Genomic DNA, 21621 nt, shown 5'->3' with positions numbered 1-21621 from the left:
ATTAACCTTTACTAACTCATATAGTGACTTTAACAGCCCAGTAAAATATGCACAGACCGACAATAAACATGTTATATTGAATTATTAACACTGAGGCAAGAAAATAGTGTTTTTTTAACAGTCTTATTGGGTTAACAAGTATTTTAGTGATTAATTATATAATACGCAGGTCCACTTTTCTCTGAGCTTTTCAACTTGATCTCATCATCAGTAAATGGAGCTGACACCAAAGACCATATTTTAACCGAGAGAGGGGTTACAACAATCCCACCAAATATGACTAAGATGTTACAATAAATCAGCGTTTGCATTTTTGGGGGACACTCAGGTTGACTAGAGGGAACGTGGACCAACCACAACAGCACTTTGAGAGGTCACTCAGGGTCGACTACAGGGGCATATGAGGTAACCAATTCAGGGAAACTTGGACGAGGTCCTCTGTTGTTGCACTTCCTCGTGATAGTTTTTCCTTAGAAACATACGTCATTTCTTATGTGGTTTTTGGTTGTAATGTAATTGTTTGTGTCTTACAGACAATTTTACTTGTGTTTAAAACTGGAATGTTTGTCACAGTGAGTGAAAGTATAAATTGCCTGCCTGGGTTAGCTATTGTAGCTAGATTTTGTAACTATATGGGGATTATCAGGGGTAAAGTCACATGCATTTGTTTATTACTGCTGTTTCAAAAATCCAAATTTAAAAAATGGTAAATGTTCAGTTTTTAGTTGAAAGATTGCTGTGGTTGTTGTTGCTGTGTGTTGTATTCTTCTTCTAAAATCATTATCTATATCATGGTACGAGGTGGAGCTAAATCCTTAAATTTCTACTACAAAACTGATTCAATATCACATTTTTGGGGGCTTCTGAAGACACGGGAAGAGCAAAGATAAAGCATCTAATATGATTTAAAGACTGCATGTCTCCTGGCTGGCATCTAGGTTGAAGTGCAACATGATTAACCCACAACACACATTCACACACCCATATCCAAAAACAAGGCGGTCCAAATACTCCTCTTTTACCCATGACAGTTACTTGGAAGTCTTTCCAGACTTTTTGTTAGTTTTAGCCACAATTGTATCCCCAACATGGCCGCATGTTGCAAAACACAATTCCTTTGTATCGCTCCAACTTGTTATGTTTTATGAAAGGAATGTGATGGGTGTATTATTTTATGTAGGCTCACACTTTACATGAGGTGAAAGTAGCGCAACAGAGGACGGCAATGCCACAAAATTAGGATTCAACCTAATTCCCCATCATACCAGGACCAGAATCACCCGTATTGATACGGTTACTTTTTATTATTAAAAGAGGCGAATGTACTATAATGTTAACGAGAACCATGTGTCATAACTTATGAGGTAAACACACAATTTATACCCTACATCTGAATACATTTTTACTACCACTGAGTGTTGGAACACACTTACTTTAAGGATTAAAAGTATAACAAATTGTTATAAATAAAATATGTAACCATTTTTTTTATTAATTCTCTCAAATTTGGTTCCTTTAATTGGAGATAATTAATTTCTCTTTTTCTTAAAATTCTCATTGAACAAAAGTTATTTCCATTTAAGTCCAGACTGTTAAGACCAATGGCCACAAGCCAATCCATGATTCGATGTTGAAAATTGGTATATTAGTTAGACAAGAACGTATCTTTACAAGAGGTCCATTTAATAGCTTTTTTTCCAGAGCTTTCCATCACATCTTGCGGTCTTCCTCAGCAGATGGAGTTTGCTCAGTTGTCAAAGATGGTCCCCATGAACCACCTGTTCTCACGTGACCAAACCCTGTTTTAGCAAGCTGTCATGAGCAGCAGAGGGAGACCATGAAATGTGGTTGAAAGCTCCAGAAAGTGTAGGACTTTAAGATTTTCAAGCTACTGTTTTGAAAATTGGTGAAATGTAAAACTATTTCTATAACAGCATTCATTCAAAACTGCTGCCAAATATATAACTGCCAAGGCTAATTACCTCTACATATTTCTAAATACAACTATTTGTTTATGTTTATGTTGAAGGGGCAGATACATAAGTATAGACTACTAACTAAGAACATATACGTACAGAAAAATATTATATAAATAGGCAATTACAATAAATTTACCACAAGGAAATGCCTTATAATTCCGATAAGAAACTTTTATCAGCGGACAGTTCTATTGTAGCAAGGACTTATCTGCAGAAGTGACTCATGAGTAGTGATAGTGGGTTCAAACATGTAGAATCTTGCAGCATTGATTAAGAAGATGACTCACAGGAAGTTAAACTTCACACCCTCAGTTCTTTCCAAGGAAAAATGGTCGGGTTACAAAAGCTGGAGCAGTTTCCTCATGAGAAAGTGTTTTTCGAACCACTTCTCTGGAAATTGTGTCATCAGGAGTGCAAGGGTATAAAAAACAGAGGAGCAGAAAACATGGGGCTCATATTCCTGCAGACGCTGAGAAGAGAACATAGCTGCAGAAAAAAGGCTTTGCCAAAGATTCAGACTGAAATCATTGAAGATCACTCACTAATCTCTACCATTTAAGACAAAGATGAATACTGCAATCCGGTGCATCATCATACTGGCCTGCACTATCATATGCACTTCAGCGTGTAAGTGAGCCAATTTATTTATTTATGAAAAGCTGCATTTATGCTGAAAATATCTCCCTGTCTGTGTCTTTTGCTGGGCTTCGTATATCGGGAAAATATCAAAGGTAAACTGTAGCTATTCCTTAAATTATTTACACTGTTGTCTTCATTTTTCAGCAATTATAAACTGCCGATGTGCAAGATCCAACAAGGCCGTGAAACCCTCTCTCATAGCGGAAGTAATGGAGTATGGGCCTCGTCCTTACTGCAACAAGAACGAAGTCATGTAAGTATCTGCAGTAATAACAACAAATAGGCCACATAGTCCTTTTTTCATTCTTTTTCATTGTTGTGTCTTCTAGAGTGGTTTACATTAAAGATTTCTCTTTCTCCTTCAGTGTCCGACTGAAAGATAAGAGCTCACGGTGTCTCGACCCCAACCAAGACTTCACCAAAGCAGTCCTGCGAGCAGTACAAATGTAAGTGCAAAGCTTTTCTTCTTCACACGGCGCGCGTTCATTTGCCATTGTTCAACACAGCGGGAGTAAATGTAATTAGATGAGAGAAAGCTTGCCAAATAAAGTGCACGGGACAGTTAGTCAATCTAAATGTGACGCTCTGCACATCCCGCCTTCATCACTGTCAGAGTGTTTGAAAGACAGAGGAAGTGACATGTAATTAATCCTGCAACTACTTAGGCAGCTAGAGGCTTCTAATAAGCAGTTTGTAACCACATTATTGCATTTAATGCATTTATTCGCCCACTGGACTTACAAGAAAATCCTGTTAATTAAGTGCAGGGGTTGATGATTAAAACAATGGGAAGCTTAAACAAACATTTCTGCCACACAATTTTCGAGTGTACTACCAAATAAATTCCCTTTTAATTTGATAACGAGGGGTCACAAGTAGACAGATCTTCTTTTTAAGGGATGACAAGCCAAAAGAACGTGAATCTCTGCTTAAGTGCTAGCATTGAATTAAACGTGTCAAGTAGACATAGCTTCATTTCAAGGGGTCACAAGTCGATGCAAGTCTGCAATTTTCAAACCGGAACATGATCTGTTTTCTCTACAGGCTGAGGAGGCAATTAAAGATGAACACCACCAGCCCCAAAACAACCACATCATCAGCCACAGCGCCAACATCATTGCAATGATCATCTGTTTATCATCGCTGCCATCAAACTGAAGTATCTAATCTGTCATTTTGCACACCTTCCCAAAAGTAAGGGTACGGTCGGTGCAGTTCCACTCCACATCACTTGTTTTGTAGCTTTGTAGCAATTTAATGAGAAGTTGATGTTTTTGAACTGTGACTATATTGAATGTGATACACCTTGGAGCAAATCATTACAGTCTGTCAAACTTTATGTAAAAGCATGATGTGAACATATGATGTGAAGGTTAGTAAATATGCTAAAAATAGTAGTAAATGTGAAGTGTGTTTTTTTTAATATTACAAGGAAATGTGTATTTTTGTGTGCATACATCATACTGTATGTATTTTTTTAAGGCCAGCATCATTATGTACAACACTGGCTCTTGACGTGATGCTCTAGATGGACTGCAAAATTGCCATAAATAAAATGGATCGTAAAAAAAAAAAAAGACATCTTTGCGTTTTCTTTTTTAAATAAATAAAGAAAAAACATTCAAAGTAGCCAGTGAAACGATTTCAAGCAACGTTGAGACACCAAGGTCGGTAGTAAAACTGGAGGGACAACGCAGAGACCTGGCTGCTAGCAATGCCCCTTTTTTGCTATCTGTCTGTCTGTCTGTCTGTCTGTCTGCCTTGCTTTCAGACAGATTGTCTGCCTTGCTGTCTGTCTGTCTGTCTGTCTGTCTTGCAGTCTTGCGGTCTTTCTATCTGTGTGTCTGTCTGTCTTGCTTTCAGACAGATAGACAGTCTTGCTGTCTCTTCTTGTGTCTGTTTTGCTGTCATGCTTTCTTAAAGGAGGAGAAGTAAAGTGACAAATTTAAATCATTGTTGGAATGCTGATTAAGCATTGTGTGTGTGTGTGTGTGTGTGTGTGTGTGTGTGTGTGTGTGTGTGTGTGTGTGTGTGTGTGTGTGTGTGTGTGTGTGTGTGACCTATGAATCTCAGAATCAGAGATGAGGAGCGATAGCTCTGCATTCTCAAGTGATCTCGTGGCCACATTTCAAACACCACAAACATAACAAATATATCAACGCGATGGGCAGAGTATTTTCTCTCTATTGATGATATTATTTTGGAGATTTGACTCAAATCATTTTTGAAATGTACCCCAAACTAACCCTCATGGTCACATTTTAAACACATACAACAGATACAACACATACAAACATAGCTTTAAACATGGCTCCACATTATATTTAATTAAACACGTGCTAACCCCTGCTCCCTTTCCCTCCCTACCCTCCACTACTTGACTCATTCCGCACAGCTTCTCCAGTTTTCTTCTTTTTTTTTTTAAATGTTCTGTTTGTTTGTTTTGTTTGCTCCTTTGTGGGACAAAATGGCTGCCATATAAGATTGTTTATTGGGATTTAACTCTGTGAGAAAGGCGGCCTTCATGAACTTCATGATTGACAGAGAGAGACTGTGTGTGTGTGTGTGTGTGTGTGTGTGTGTGTGTATTTCTCTCTTTCTCTCTTTCTCACTCACTCTCTCTCTCTCTCTCCCTCTCTTTCTTCTCACTCACTCACCCTCTCTCTCTCTCTCTCTCTCTCACTTGCTCACTCTTTCTCTCTCTCTTTCTATCTCACTCACTCTCTCTTACTCTCGCTCTCTCTTTCACTCACTCACTCTCTCCCTTTCTCTAATCTCTGTTTCTCTATCTCTCAATGCCTTACTTTCTCTCACACACAATTTCAGGTAGAACCTTCCTTGTGTTATCACCAGTTATGGCCAACAGTAACTCAGCACGACTACTATTAATACTACTATTAATACTACAACAACTTCTTCTTCTACTACTATTGCTGATTAGACTATTTCTTCTACTTAACCACTGATATTACTGCTGCTACGGATACTACTACCACTACTATAACTTCAGCTTCTAAAACTACTACTCTTCTTATGACTGCTTCTTCTACTATTACTACCACCTCTACAGTTTAACAGTTCAGCTTCCAGATTTTTCTTCATTGTATTTCAGCTCTTTGCTTCTTTTGATGATGCAGTTCAGCTTCCATCTCTGCCAGTTTTACAATTCAACTATCAGGTTTTTTCAACAGTGCAGTTCTTTGCTTTTGGGATTTTTCAGAAAACTCATTTGAAACTTCCACATTTTCAGCAATGCTCTGTGACTGATTCCAGCTTTTCTGCAGGATTGTATTATTTATGCGATTGGACTTACTTTTTTTTCCAAATAAAACTCAAATGTACCTCGAATGAACCCCAAACTAACCCTAAATGAAGCCCATTGATACAGCTGTCTCAGAACTGTTAATATATGCAACGTATTCGGGCAGTAGCAGCCACACAGTCATTCTGTGCTTTTGGTTGTAAAAATCCCATTAAAAGTCACCTCAAGATTGTCTTTCAAAAGATGACAATTTTGCCAAGTCATACTGTAGTATTTAATATTTTACAGTCATGCGCCCTTGAGGCTTCGCCTGATGACCCACATTTATCCCACATTAATGTCCCGACGTCTGATAAAGACACGTGCCTTCAATCATAAGGGAGAAATATTTCTCAAGTCAGAAAGTGCTTTGTCATCAAAAAGACGATTTCAGCAGTTTTTCTTTGTCACTCATTATATTATATGTTTCTAATGATACTTGGTGAACAAATATAGACCCTATTATAGACTTTCAATCCCCTGACTAACTAGCAAAACTAAAGGAGACTTCCAGAGTTCCAGTTAATCAGTTTAACCTCAGGACAAAGAGATTGCAACAGTGTGGATTCCCCCACTGAGTGTTTTTCTGGCTGCACAGCTGATATGACAGTCTTGTTGTAGTTAATGAACGTTCACTTTATCTTTACAAACTAATGGATGCTCTAGTTTATCAGTAATTACTTTCATGTTAATCCAATCCAACATTATACACAATGTGATTATGGGTATTATTGGGAATTTAAACTGAAATGAAAGTGTTAAACATTAAAAACAAATATCAGATGACAGTTTGAACTCTGTAAACTAAAATAGAAAAATGACACATGACATAAAAACAAAAACTGAACTGAAATGTTTTTCATTTTCATTCTTAACTTCATAACTTCACAACGAGCTAAATATCGCACACACACTTGGCAGATTATGGCCTTAAAAGTTCTAATGTCTTAGCAAACAGATGCCTTTTTATACATTTATCATTCATTTGGAGTCTTGTTTCTGGCAACATGATGAATGTGAGTCAAATATTCACTTGCTTTTAGCTCTGTTTTGGTTTCCACCGACTCCTGGGGGAAATATCTGCCTCTTCAGCGGCTAAATGCTCCGCTACGTTCACCAGCTAGTTGCTAACTGTGTCTGTCTGCTATTTGGTGCTGAGCAGGTAACGTACAGATGAAAAAAAACGTCCCTGATGAGAACTGTGAGAGTCAACCAAAACAGTAGAGTCTCTGGCCAAAATACCAAAACAACAAGCTAAAAGAGGCTAAAACGCTCAATAGATCAATTGAACCATTGCTTACATACAAATATTAATTAATGCTGCTTTTAAACCCCCCTTCCTCCCCAAAACAATAATTATTTGAAGCCAAACTATTATATAATAATAATAATAAAAATAACTTTATTTATACAGCATCTTTTTAAAAACAGAGTTCACAAAGTGCTTTGACAGACAAAGCAGAAAAAGCAAGGCAATAAAACAACAGAAAGCTCAACAATGAGGCCCAAACCCACGTGAAACAATACAATATGTAACACGGTAAAACCAATCGATGCGATAGAAATTAACTAACAAATTAAATAAATAAAATATGTGTAAACGGTCACCTTTAGTTTTGTAGCCTCGACTTTGGAACAGCCAGAAGGGCCCTACCTGAGGATCTAAGGCTGCGAGCTGGCTCATAAGGGGTCAACATGATTATGGATCATCACCTTGTACTAACACCAAACAGAAATGAGAAATAACATTGAAAAGTGCATTTGTAGAAACTCTGATGAACTACTTCACATAGTAACTCCATTATGCTGTATATACAAGGTCAGAACAAGTACAGAACAAAGTAACAAAAAACAACTACACTGCCTCACAGTATCATGTGCAGTGCCAGATGTCAACTGTGTTTGTTTACAGAAAAGCGAGTGTTGATCGTTCATCATTTTCCTCTTTTCCAGTCGGAGGGAGAATACAGAGTTGAACATGTCTGCATAGCTGTGATGTGCAGAAGAGAAACGAAGCGGCTGCTGAGCGTCCACACAGACTCAGTGTGACTCAGTTCTCTGCCCGACAACCGCAAGTACAACGTCTTCTAACCTCAACGGGGCCTCTTGTCTGTCCCTTAACTAACCGTCCCATGACTACCTTCTGCTGCACATGTGAATGCACCAAAGTGAAACCAAAATGCACAAACACACACACACACACGTACAAAATGGTTTTTTTTTTCCCAATATCCCTCAGCTAAGAGCACATGACTGCTGTGTATATAAATATTGGAGAGCAGAAGGTATATAAACAGTCCCAAACAGCTTTACGGTATCTGCACACAGCTGACTAAACAAGATGAAGCTCTGCATCCTCCTCATTTCCGGGACCCTGCTTGTCCTCACTCATGGTAAGATCATAATAACATGTTAGGATGGTTAATGTCTGAGTAAACAGTCTTGGGGAATGTTAACATACTGTATCTCAAGAGTTTGAAATGACCGGTTGTTTAATTCTGGGTTGTTGGAGGTTGTTTCCTGCAGAGTTGTACTTTTGCCAGAATAGATGATTATTAATCTGGAAACGGTACTTTAATTCAAGCCTAAACCAAGGATATTCTTATAGGTAAACCAGTGGGCAACGGTAAGAAAAGATGCAATGTGTAATTCATTTTCAAGTTTAATGTTTCTAAATGTTGTCTTGAGAAGCATATAAAACTTTCCACACTGTACTGCAAGGTTACTAAAATAAAATCGAAAAAAACATTCACTTAAATTATTGCTAATCACTTTTTCCACATTTCATGCAGCCATTTGTTTTTCAATTTTCTCTCTGTTTTATGAAAATCAACTTGCAGAGATGTAAAACTTGGTTCTGTTCCATCACATGAAAATCACGTCTGCTTTATTGTTTTGTGTCGTTGCATTGAATTGTCAGTGCTGATCTGAAAAGCACTGAATTAACACATTAAAATAAGTTAACGAGACGTGGAAGAAGTATTTAGATCCATTAGTTGAGAAAAATCAGCAAAGCCACAGTGTTAAATGACTCCATTATAATATAAATCCTGTATTCAAAACTTAACTTTACTTTCAGCTATAGGTACCTTAAGTATTAAAAGTAAAAGTACTCATTTATCAGAATGATCTTGTTTGATGTGTTATTGTTATGTACTATATAATTGAATATTGCATTAACCTGTAAGAAGAATGGAGGGAGGTAGAGCTAATGTCAAGTATTTTACAGTTTTATCTATAAATATGCATCATATTTAATACATGATTATGGGTTTTTATATGTACAATCGTAAACTGCAAGTACCTTATCCTAAAATAAATGTAGGGCAGGAAAGAACCCAATAAACTTCAACTCCACCTAATATCAGAAGGAAACAAATTACCATTAAAAAGAAATAAAGTACCTTAAAAATTGTTTCCTGCAAAAAATGTACTCCATGACCAAATATTAGACCAAAACAACATGAAGGCATGATGTTCACTCATATGACTGACTGAATGAATCGTGTAGCATGGCTGTTTGTTACTGTAGCACAGCAAAACGTTTCAGTGACCTATAACGCACCATGACTTTGAGAATTGAAGTTGTAGTGAACAGGAAGTTAACTGGAAGAGAAAAGAGGGAAGTACACGTTGTGTCAGTGTCACAATACCGAGACTGGTGGCTGTGCAGGAGGCCTTTACGTTTGAAAGTGCTCTAGTCAGCATCTGATTCATGGATTAATCACACTATCATTGTGAGGCAACTCCGAGGAATGAGAGGAGGCAGATTGAACACATCTGCTTGTTCTAACCCCTGAAATAAAACAACAACCGAGGCCTATTCAGACCGAGTTCAAGCTTCTTTTTTGCAAGTGCTTTAGGAAAAACTCAAGAATGAGAAACCAAGTGGTATGAGTTAAGTGCTTAAAGGGGTTAAATCACTGAAATGTTGATGTTGATGACAGGAATGCCACCAATCAGCAGAGACTACAACACACACTGCCGCTGCCTTCAGGTGGAGTCGAGGATCATCCCTCCGGACAACCTGAGGAGCATCAAGCTCTTCCCCGAAGGGCCCCACTGCCCCGATATAGAAGTCATGTAAGTTTTTTTTTTTTAATCATTTGAACTTTTATTGGACTTTGGCTCACACATGAGCTCCATGTTTTATTGATTATCAGAGCTTCCAGTAAGGGAGTGGAGGTTTGGTCTTGAACTCATGATATCAGTGTTTTTAAGTGCCTCTAATTGCATAATATTTATTTATTTTCTTCTTCTGACCAGAGCTGGACTGGCCAACGGGGAGAAAGTTTGCCTGAACCCTCGGTCCTCCTGGGTGAAGAAGCTGATCCACTTTGTCCTCGAGAAGCAACTTCATCAGCAGGGAGCGGCACTTCCAAAGAATCGAGAATAATATCTTGATACAAATGAACACAGTTTGCAATTTCTGCGACAATGAGCCATGCTGTTTCACTTCAATGAATAACACTCAGGTTGTTTAATTTTAAATAACTTCTTTTTGTTGTTGGTGTCATACCTCTTTTAACATTTTTCTTTTTTTTAAATGACATTGATTCTTGATTAATATCGTCTAAGCGTTAGAAGTATAAGTGCGTGATTATGTTATGGAAGTCAATGGAAAGTAAGCAAGAGTTGGAAGACTTTGTGTTCGGAAGGTATTTAATTGTGTGACTGTGCAGAATGTTTTTGAAAGCAGACACTGTATATAGCATGAAATCTGTAATATTCTATTATGTAACATCATTCCTGTGTAACTGTGTGGAGCTTCTCCAACAATAGCAATGTGGGGCTTAAAAAACCCCCAAATAAAAGGTTTAAAAAGTTAGGGGTCAGGAGATAATCTGTTTAAAACTTAAAGATTGACAGTGTTGCTGACAATATCTCATATTATGACCAGGTGAATAGGTATCTACTGCTGTGCTTGTTAATAAAACCAACTAATGTAATTCATGTGATTGCATTCATCGCCTGCAATTCTTAAGTTATCAGTGTTTCTCTGTCAAAAAGACTAATGTTTGCAGGCACAGTAGTTAAAGCCAATCTAACTTAAAAAAGAAAAAACTTTATTTATCAATGCATGTGTGCCCTGTTTACACTCACACAGTTACACAGGGACATTTGGGAGTTAATGTCTCTGCTCAGGATAAAGTGGGGATTGAACCCTGATGGCAGACTGTTGAATTTATGTATATTTCCCAAATTCACATATTTGTCTCAGATGACATGACAATTCTTAAGACAAAAATATTGAGAAGAAAAAAGTAAACGTGGAACAGAGCACTATGATGCATGAAAAAAAATAAAAAAAACCCTGCTTTGCTTCATTGACATCTTCTCAACACAGCCAGTAAGTACTTGATAGAGATGTTTATTCCAGCATTTTTCTTGTACCTGTTCAGACAGAGTTTAAGGACCTCAGGTCACAAACACAATGCAGACTTGTCTGGACCTGTTTTTAACTAGATAGGAAATCTAATCCAGTTAGTGATACCTTCTGGCCCCCCGGCTCTCAGGAAATAGTGAGTACATGAAATCAAACTTAAGTGCAGCGGTAGTTCAGTGTGATTGTTATTATTATTATTATTATGAAAAAGCAGCATTTCACAATGTATAAGGTTTCAGTGTACTGAGGAATCTTATGAAACATTAGAGAGTGATGGGAGTTCTTCCAGATATTTATGAAATCACTTGCTGGAGTCAATCTCAAGACCCAGAGGGAAGTGTAATTCCTCTGCAGATAAACTGTAAATGAACAGAGTGATTTATATGTATTCAGGAAAGTATCAGACACTTAGGGATATGTAAATATTAACACAAAAATAAATGTTTAGGGAGTAGTGAAACAACATTTACCAATATTTTCTCATACAATGGGACGAGCATCAACATCTATTCCAGCAAAACTGAACAGCATTGACCTTTAGGCTCAAGAGCTAAAACGACTAGAAAGGATGAGAGAGTACAGCTGAAGCTGAATACCTTTCTGATGTAAATCCGTGGAAGATGCTTTCCCACTGGAAACTATTTCAACTAGTAAGGTTTGTAAAGCATCTTTGAGTACCTAGAAAAGCGCTATATAAAATTAAAGTATTATTATTATTATTATTATTATTATTATTAAGTGAACAGGAATGTAAATTGGGGCCATGTTCAGAGAAATCGAATGTTCTTTGGAAAATATGCCTTAATAAAGTTCTGGCTCCGTCTCCTTCCTTTCAGGTCGTTAGGTCAGGTTAACAAAACAATAAATGGATATTAGGCAGAACTGTTAGTCAAGCAAATTAATCCGAAAGTGGAAGTTTAAAGTGCTATGACGCAGTTTTACAGTAAAACAAACAAGATTAAACAAAAGATTGCAGTAGACATCCAAAATAAACAATAGTTCATGTACAATGATGCAAACAAAGACAAAACCCAGGCTGCTTCTTTTAAAGAATTTAATTAACAAGAAGCTTTCAGAAAATGGTTTCAGAATCATTCTGGCATTCATCTGTCTTTCATTTAAAGGGAAACATTTTAAATTCAAGTCTTTAGTTTTAAGAAAGTTATTTCATATCTTGCTGGCTGACTAACAGCTGTATCATCTGCAAGTCATTTTTATTTTCTTTTGCAAAATACTTTCTACGTGTCAAAATTGTGCAAAGGTCAAATAAAAATGTGACATAAAATAAAATAATCCCTTTTTAGTCCCACAGCGGGGAGATTTTGCAGGACGTATCAATCACAAAAAAGATTAATTTGTATGAGTTTACATATTCAAAAACTCATAAGACAAATAGTGTCTCAAGGACATAATTATTTAAAAAAGAAGGTGCATAGAAAACAAAAGGAAGCAATTTCCCACTGTAAAGATAAATATGGCTTTGACATTTTACTTATTGAGCGTCAAGGATTTATTTTAAAGAAATAGAATTGTTCGCAATGCTGTCATTCAATAATGAACTCAATAAAATTATAAAAAAATAAAAAAGTTCCTGTGCTTTATAAAAGAACTAATAAACATCTCTAGCACAAAATACGATTTATTTGTTTCAATGTAAACAATACTAAGAAATGTTGAACAAAAGTTTGCTTCTTTTTTTTTAAATCAGGTACTTATCACATCGTAGAAACTCCCCTCAGGTAATTGAGATGAATGCAAAAAGAGTTCTATAAAAAGCATGAAAGAAAAATGAATCCACATGCTACGTTTGTGACTGAGAGACAAGAAGTGGTGGGCAATCCTCTGGTGCAACAACATAACCCTTCCCCTGGGGGAACCATGCCTGCAGGGCTTCTGTCCAGCTGCCGGTGTCACAGAAAGTCAATAAGATGTCAAACACTGTGGACAAGGAGAGAGATTCCATCGTTAATAAATACAGAATTGCTTCTGTTGTCTGGCAAACTGAATATTATTACTCACCTTGATTTACAGCTAGGATCTTTGAGTGGAAATTCTTGCCGTTGTTTTTCTTCACCATGTACTCGTCTATGGGCAGCCTCGCCGTGTGGACGCTCAGTTCTCTGGCTCTGGAGAAGCTCAACTTCTGCAGAGGAGACACAGGAGAAAATAAATGAAATATCAAACATGCAGTGTTATAATCTTAAGTACAGGCAACAAAATCACATTAATAACTACAACTAATGGATTTTATTTGACCTGAACGGAAATTAGGGTTATATACTGATTTTAAAAAAGGAAACTAGCATCTAATCAGTCAAATTGAATGAGTAGCTGCTATGTGATGTCTGTGATGTGCAGTTATAATCCGTCTTCATGTAGAATACCTTCTGGATGCTTTCATCCACGAGGCCACCGAGGACGTACACCTTGTCAGCATCCACTGTTTCTAAAGCTGGAATAAAAGAAAAACGATTTAAAAAATTGTAACAAAGAGAATCAGACAGAAAAAGACACTGAATATGAACTTGATGTGAATACATGCCGCATTATGCAGCTTTGCTTTGAAAACAGTTTTTTTGTCTAATTCTCCACGTCTTTTTTTTATCTTTTATTGATGTATTTTATTAACCTTACATTATCTCTCTGTTTCAGTATCTTAATGCATGAAGATGTAATTTAGTAATGTACTTATAGTCGTATTTAAGGGAGCAGTAGTTAAAGTTGTAGTGGCAGTACTCTATGATCAGTTATGGACACATGAATGTGGTCCGAATGTGACCCCTGCTTGCCAAAAGATGTATTTCAACTTAAAAAATTGTTTTTTACACGTATGAAATCCAACTTTTTTTATACTCTTTATTTGATGAATTATGAACCCCTTACAGTAGTTACCTCTTAGAAAGGAAAAAAATGTAAATAAACAACTTTAGAATACCCCAACCCGTCCAAAAACATGAAATAAAGAAAGAAAATAAAGGTAATTTATGATAATAATTGTTATAATAATAACAGTAGTAGTTATATTATATAATATAATTATTAAATTATCTATTTATATAGTTATTTATTAAGACATATAAGTAAAAATATATATATATATATATTTACATATATATCAAATCCTTAGAAGTTCATCTAACCTTCTTCTGCATCTGGTGTGAGGTAGACGACAGTTTCTGGAGTGAAAAGGTCCAGACAGCTTTCTTCTGTTATGTCCAACTAAAATGAGGAAAAAATGTATTAAAGTATTTTGCTAAATAATCAAACTATTCTTGGTCCAGATTATGTATTAGGTTTTAGAATAAAATAACACTTTAAATACTAGTTTGCAGGTTCAATTCTAAGCTTTAAATGAGGCAAAACAAATAACATCAGAGAGGTTTCCTGCTTTACCCTTCCCTTGAACTATTTACCAGTGAATTCAGAGTGTGAACAACAATAATCACCATGTAGTTGAGGAAGCCTTCGTTCATTCTAAGGCACTCTCTGTAGAGGCGGCTGTCCTCTCTCAGGTCCGTCAGGAGAAGGTGAAACGGCCGAGTGGCCTTCTTGTTGGACCCGTACAGTCTTCTCAACTGGCCGGCCAGGCGACTCACCTCCTGAATCCATGCAAACAAACACAGTTGAGGTATTTAAATAAATGCAAACAGGTGAATTTGAGAGTTAACAATGTGGTTTCTTGGGTCCTACCTTGTCAGACATGCTGTCGGTCATACTCAGGTCGACACAGAGTTTGAGCCCTGTGGACTGAGCCTCAGCTAAACGCTCTTTGGTGATCGCTTTCATGACCCGTTTGGTAAATTGAGGATTATCTGCACTGACAGCTGCATGACAGAAAACACAGCAAAGACAGATGTTTTGGTTATAGAGGTCACTGGAGTGAAAATGTAAACTATTTTCACCTTCCGTCTCCATGCAAAAGCTAAATGAGTGTGTGATTCTCGTCACTCGTTCTGTACCTGAGTCCTGCTCACGGTTGAGCTTCCTCCTCTGCTTCTCTTCTTTCCTCTTGCTTTTCTTCGCTGCGATCTGCCTCTCCCAGTTTCGCTGCTTCCTCAACACATTCCTCTGTTAAAAAGGCAATGTTACAGTATTTTTAAGACAAAATACCCTTTCCCTAAAAACATGATTATTACTTAAATAAGAGATATGACGTTTTTTAACCCTGAGTTTGAAAAAAAACTGCAAAGATGAAACTGCTTTGTGCTTATAATTGTGAAATAATGCTTTGGGTGTTTATGACTGCATATCAGACCGCGTTATGAATCAAATAAGATAATATACAAGATCTAAGATCATTTAGGAGATATCAGTCATTCAGATCACTTATGAATTCAGGTTTTAATGCTTACACTTCAGTTGTTTTTAAGTTTGTCTTGCTGTTTCCATGGTTTACTAGATGTTTTTATGCTTCAGTTCTGAGAGAAGCAATTCTTCTTTTAGCGTTATTGTTATGGTTGGTAACTCTGGGAACTTGAATTTCATATGTTAGTGTTTTGAAATACATTTTTTTACAGAGTTAATAATGATGTAATAAACAAAATACTCACTCTGCTATCCTGGAAACCCATGCAAGCATTAAAAGATGTATTTTAAATAAAGGCCAAGTAAACAAACTTACTGAAATTGGTGCAGCTTCTCTCCCTGGCCTGTCTTCTACCACATCGGTCTCCACGTCTATGTGAAGCAGATCCATCCCCTCTGAAACTCCATTCATCTCACACACATCTGAGACAGTATTTGCCATTTCAGTGTGGAGCAGTAAGTACGGATATATCTCTAGCTATTTGTGATTAACAGTAAATCATTTGATCATGTTCATGTGTGTTTTTTTTCTTCCGAAATCCAATAAATTACACTTTAAAGGAAACATACAAGTGATTCAAAGGCCAAGAGAGAGAGGAAACATGCTTAAGGTGTCGCTTTCGTCGCTTCCGCGTCTTCGGCGCATGCAAATGACGTCACAGTAAAGCAAGGGGAGGAGGGGAGGGGACAAGATGATGAATTTGAAAGGAAATAAGCAGTGATGGTCAATTCAGACAGACATGAATGGCATATTTTGGTATTTTGTGTACTTTGTTTGACATTTTAAATAAAATATAAAATATACTTTACATTTCCGAGTTACAACTTCATAACTCCAAATAAGCTTAATTAATAGATGCATGGGCACCAACATTACATTACATTACATTACAGTCATTTAGCAGACGCTTTTATCCAAAGCGACTTACAATCAGTAGTATATTACATATCATTCACCCATTCACACACTGATGACAGGCTACCATGCAAGGTGCCACCATCAGACTCTAACTAACATTCATGCAACATCCAGTCCACACCGATGGCAAGCCTTCAGGAGCAACTTGGGGTTAAGTGTCTTGCCCAAGGACACATCGACTGCCGAAGCCGGGTATCGAACCACCGACCCTCTGATTGGAGAACTACCTTGCTCTCCACTACGCCACAGCCGCCCTAGATACACTAGATGAAACTATATTAATCAAATATTTATTCCCATATGGTTATTGGTGTTCATTCCACACAGAAATCTCTTCTTATGTATCAAATCTTTCCTGAAACAGATACATAGGCTACACACGTTACTATACCATATACTGCTGTTATTCATCCATTTATTATTCATTAACGTCCACAAAGTGGTCGCTACTCATCCTAAGGTCCAAACACGTTGTTGGGTACAACTGGTAATGAAGGTTAGATGAGTTCTAACTGTGTAAATACAAGCATATTTCTAAAGAGACAGTCTCTGTTTGATAAGATAAGAAAACTGCGATTACCTTTTAAAAATAGCATCATTCACTAACAATATTAAAGAAGAAGAAGTTTAATTTATTCCTTATTTGATTCCCTTTTTGTCTTTCCTTCTTCCAGAAAGGTCTTATCTACAGCTCTTTTTGTAAACTGTGTCCTGAAGATTTGTGTTATTCATCTTTTACCCGTCCTTCACTCGCAAAGATTTGAAGCGTGTTGATTTAAAAATGTCTCTTTGTTATGGACATTTATTTTTGTTTCATTGAATTCCTGCCAAAGCATTTAGTACCATTGTGTGAATAAGAAGCAAGATAAGATAAGATAAGATAAGATAAGATAAGATAAGATAAGATAAGATAAGATAATCCTTTATTACAGGGAATTACAGGATTACAGCAGCATAGGTTATAGTGCAAACAAGAGACATAGTAAAAGAAAAAAAAAGTATTATAAATAAGCAATAAAAACAGTAAATAACGGAAATATTATATATACATTATATATACAGACAGAAAACTATTATAACTATAATTGCACAGTGTATGCAAAGTGATATAAATCTGATCATTTATTTTCCTAATAGCAATTCAGATGTTAAAAAAAACAAGACAATGATTAAAAAGCACTTTGTTTTCTATGAAAGCTTTAAGGTCAAATGGTAAAGGATATTTATAGATTGCAATGTTAGTGTTTATTACAGAGTCATTGCATTAAATATATTTTTTATTACTTTCCAATACTAATTTATTACACACCAAACTGCATCTTCAACTCTTTTTTGTAAGTAACACCAAATAATTAACTGTCTGTTAACAATTTAAACTTTAACTTGACCTTTGTAACCTTTCTCCTCCTGCCTGCACTGAGCATGCGCAGTGGGGCGCTGTTAATCGGAGGCCATTTATTTTTTTACGGGTGGTGAGTAAACGCCGACGTGTATTAATGAATATGTATTTTATAATTACTATAAAATGTATGTAACAATTCAATTTCCAAAACTAGTGGTGGTTTGAATTTATTAGGGATACAGAGATAAAAAAAACAGTTTCAGTCTGCCTCCAAATAATGCGCCAAGGTCGCCGCTAGGGCTAATGCTACGTAGCTACACATGCGTTAAGTTAGCGTTAGCTAGGTTAGCCTAGCATTAGCTTACGTCACTGTTACGTATGCGTCACGTAATACTTGAGGAATATCACGTGATACAGACGCTTCATTCTGTTCATCCACTTTATAATGATTTTAAATTAATAAGTTAATTTAATAAATGTCAACAATCACTTTGATATTCACATGAAATGTTATTATAATAATATAAATTAATATAATATTAATATAAATACAGAAAAAGAAAATTGAGCATTAATATGTATTTATTAACAGCTACACACGTAATTATTTTAAATATTTTGTTATAGTGAGATAAGGTTGTAAAATATGTTCTGTGAGGTTTTGTTTTGTTTTGTTTTAATAGATTTAAACAAGTTTAGTCACCATGCCGCGATATTCTGCCCTGTAACGGAACTGTCGTGTGGACTCGTTTGAGGTCGGACGCCAAAAGGTGGTGCACACTTGAGTCCACGTGGTTTTCTCACTTGAGTTTAATTTTCTCCTCTCTTCCGTGATGACATTATTTCAATGTTGAGTTGTTTTACACATTGTGACACCAGCATTCAACCAATGTATATATGTTGAGGATTGTTTTAATTTTAGGCTTTAAAAACCATTTAAAAATCCCCTCTGGCATGCAGGGTCACAGCAGCCAATAAGAGACTCTGAGGAGGGATATGTCACCAGAGAGCATTGTGGGAATTGTAAATGAATATATTTTATAGATAATTTAACAGTTTATAGAAGCTTTAATCGTGGGGACAGTTGTCATGTATATGCTGGTCTTTGTACTGTCATCAGAACAGTGTTAAAATGTATTTCAATGTATACATCTGACATTGTTAAATGCACGCACCACGACAGTGAAGAGCGTGTTCTTCATACTAGTAGTGGGGCAGGAGCGTTGTAAAGGTTAAGACTATACTTTCAGGGATCATTTCTATAGTTTCTGACTTGAGAAATGTGTTTCTAAAGTGATTGGTCTCGCTAACCACGATGAAGAGACGGTGATACTCTTTCCTGAGCGCGAAGCGGGCATTTAGTCATGATTCAGTTCATATGCTATCTGCCTTTGATGACCGTTCATTGTCTCCTCTGGGGACATTGAGGGAAAGAGTATGATCAGAGTGGTAGTGCATATCTGTCAAATATAAAACATATATTACTCTAAATCAGTTGTTGCAGAGACGTGATGAATATGTCTAAGTGCATATACATGTTAGCACATTTACAATATTTAGTTATCTCTCCATGCCATTTATGAATGATTTATATTGATGATGATCACATCTATAAAACGTGTGAAGGGCATGTGTAATAGCCTGTATTTTAATAGAATAAACAACCCAAAGTAGCTAAAATAAACTACCCTTATTCATATCTTATGAATATGTCTTAACTATGAGTTAAATCAGTAATAATAAAACACATTATGTTAGTTTAAAAGTTACTCCAGCTGTAGGATAAATGTTGTGGTGAGATAGTTTGGTAAAGACATAACTCCCTGAAAGAGGTATTCTGCATTGAGTACTACTTTGAATACATTTCCTAATAACAAGTACTTTAACTCGTAATTATAAATGTAGGATTTTTACTTTTAATTTAGTATTTTTATTATCTGATATTACTTCCTGCACCAATGTGTGTCTAGTCTGTCAATTATGTTGGCACCCCATTATTAAGAATCTTATGGCAACATTAAAAAGTAGAACCACTTAATTTAAACTGAATTATACACATGTTGATTGATACATTTCAAATACATCTCCCCCCACAACATGCATCTGACAGCTGGATTAACTTTTTTCAGCCAGAATAACAACATTTTAATTGCGTGGGCATTCTTTCCAGGATATTTCTTTTTTTTTAAAAACCGATGGAAATTACATAGTTGCAGAAGTCTGGCATGAAAAACAACCCGCAATATAAATCACAGTCAAATCACGTGATCATCGATACAATGAGTGCGTGGTTAGTTGTTGGGGTTGCACGTGGTGAAGTAATGTTGTATTTCCTCACAGGCTTTAACGCTTTTAGAAAAAAGCTTGTCTGCTGGGCTTTTTGTTGGTAGCCCAAAGTAGGCGGGTTTTTAGTCCACCTGCCAAGAAGACTGCTGGGACAAATTCAGCTTGGCTGGCCTGGAGAAGCATTCAAAACGTATATATATATATAAGAAAAGAAAAGAAAACTGGAGTGGGTTTATTCTCTGTGATTGATGTGAGAAACTGGAGGAGGATCCGTACTGGTCGCAGTTCAAGCGGTCACAAACTTCACACTGAGCAGAGGAAAGGACTTATTTGTTTCTGTGGCTGAGGACAACTTCTTTTTTAAAAGTTTTTTTGTGGACTTATTGGAGTTTTAAATTGCATTTTTTTCGTTGTTGACACGTGGGGGAAAACATGACACACAAATGATGTTTAACATTACTGCAGATGGAGGTTCATTCTCTAAGAACTTGGAGGATTTTGACTCTATTCGCAGTGTGCTCCTTTACAGGTCAGTACAGACTTTACATGATGCATGCTTTATTTCATTTTTAAGTCTGCAGAAGCAAAATACCGGAGGGGATTTTAAAAAAAACTCGTGCAAGTCTGCAGGGAGGTGGAGAGAAAGGGTGCAACTAAATAACACTGCAAATGTGCGTTTAATTCAAAATTCTGCAGACTTTGGCAACTAATTGTCATTAAGTTGTTGTTGCAGTCAACATTGAGCCCCGTTCCCCTCGTGGAAACACTCCTACTTTTGATGTGTTGCATATAAAGACGCAGGTATGTGTTGTTGTCTGTGTTTATTTGCATTATTTAACCAGCACGCTGGCACACATGCCAGAAAGCAGAGAGCATCAAAGTTTCTGCGTTGTTAGGGGCAACCGCGCCGTCCGCCAATCGGATTGGTCCCCGGCCGCGTCACATGACATCACCCAGCGCTCATCACTGCTTCCAACATGGCGAGCGAACTTCGGGGTTTTTTTCTTTAAAATTTAAGCTTTTTTGCGACGCACTTTTGTGATTCCGTGAGACATAAATAAATACATAAATTAAATAAAAAACGTCGTGTTAACACATGGCCTCTGCACAGGCGCGAAAATGTCCAGAAAAAACTATTTGTAGCGGTCAGGAGGACGGAGATGGTGACGGTGAATCCACATCATCGAGTTTCTGCAGCTCCGACTACTCCGAGTAAGAGGATCATTTTGACTCCGTGACCACAAAAAACAAACAAACATGCAAACCCTTTGCACGTGTTAATATAAGACACTGTGAAGCTTCTGCAGAATGTGCATGAGATAAACAGGCTGGTGCACAGAGAAGTTTGTGAGGAGGAGATGCTGTAACTTGACACCTAAACAGTCATTGTAGAGGTTTAGAAAGCACGCTTTAGTATGTGGCAGTCTGATATTTATCCAGTTTATTACACATGTAACCTAAGTT

At 36.8% G+C, this 21621-nt stretch overlaps 4 protein-coding genes and 1 non-coding gene across 5 annotated transcripts in view; 4 read left to right on the top strand and 1 right to left on the bottom strand.

Annotated features, from left to right (window-relative positions):
* Positions 1–2432: 2432 nt before the first annotated feature.
* LOC129093914 (growth-regulated alpha protein-like) lies at positions 2433–4173 on the top strand. Its single transcript, XM_054602043.1, has 4 exons — positions 2433–2606; positions 2763–2871; positions 2984–3064; positions 3663–4173. The coding sequence occupies exons 1-4, from the start codon at positions 2546–2548 to the stop codon at positions 3742–3744; spliced, it is 333 nt and encodes a 110-aa protein (XP_054458018.1). The 5' UTR covers positions 2433–2545; the 3' UTR covers positions 3745–4173.
* A 4029-nt stretch (positions 4174–8202) lies between these two features.
* cxcl19 (chemokine (C-X-C motif) ligand 19) lies at positions 8203–11171 on the top strand. Its single transcript, XM_054602045.1, has 3 exons — positions 8203–8312; positions 9867–10002; positions 10186–11171. Exons 1-3 carry the CDS (start codon positions 8261–8263, stop codon positions 10313–10315), a joined length of 318 nt encoding a protein of 105 aa, XP_054458020.1. The 5' UTR covers positions 8203–8260; the 3' UTR covers positions 10316–11171.
* A 1215-nt stretch (positions 11172–12386) lies between these two features.
* Positions 12387–16248, bottom strand: trmt10b (tRNA methyltransferase 10B). Its single transcript, XM_054602040.1, has 8 exons — positions 15927–16248; positions 15265–15373; positions 14996–15129; positions 14752–14904; positions 14446–14524; positions 13690–13757; positions 13325–13448; positions 12387–13243 (listed from the first exon to the last, which is right to left on the bottom strand). The coding sequence occupies exons 1-8, from the start codon at positions 16050–16052 to the stop codon at positions 13107–13109; spliced, it is 930 nt and encodes a 309-aa protein (XP_054458015.1). The 5' UTR covers positions 16053–16248; the 3' UTR covers positions 12387–13106.
* Positions 16249–19105: 2857 nt separating this feature from the next.
* On the top strand, positions 19106–19322 carry LOC129093925 (small nucleolar RNA U3). The gene has a single exon (XR_008531320.1). It is a non-coding gene; the product is annotated as a small nucleolar RNA U3 (small nucleolar RNA).
* A 1281-nt stretch (positions 19323–20603) lies between these two features.
* The window catches only part of intu (inturned planar cell polarity protein), a 46886-nt gene continuing 45868 nt past the window's right edge, over positions 20604–21621 (top strand). Inside the window, exon 1 of the mRNA XM_054602021.1 lies at positions 20604–20686. Coding sequence (XP_054457996.1) covers positions 20604–20686 — 83 coding nt within the window. The remainder of the gene's footprint in view (positions 20687–21621) is intronic.

This window comes from Anoplopoma fimbria, chromosome 7 (genome assembly GCF_027596085.1).
Source record: "Anoplopoma fimbria isolate UVic2021 breed Golden Eagle Sablefish chromosome 7, Afim_UVic_2022, whole genome shotgun sequence".
NCBI lineage: Eukaryota > Metazoa > Chordata > Actinopteri > Perciformes > Anoplopomatidae > Anoplopoma > Anoplopoma fimbria.
This window is presented reverse-complemented; position numbering and strand designations above follow the sequence as displayed.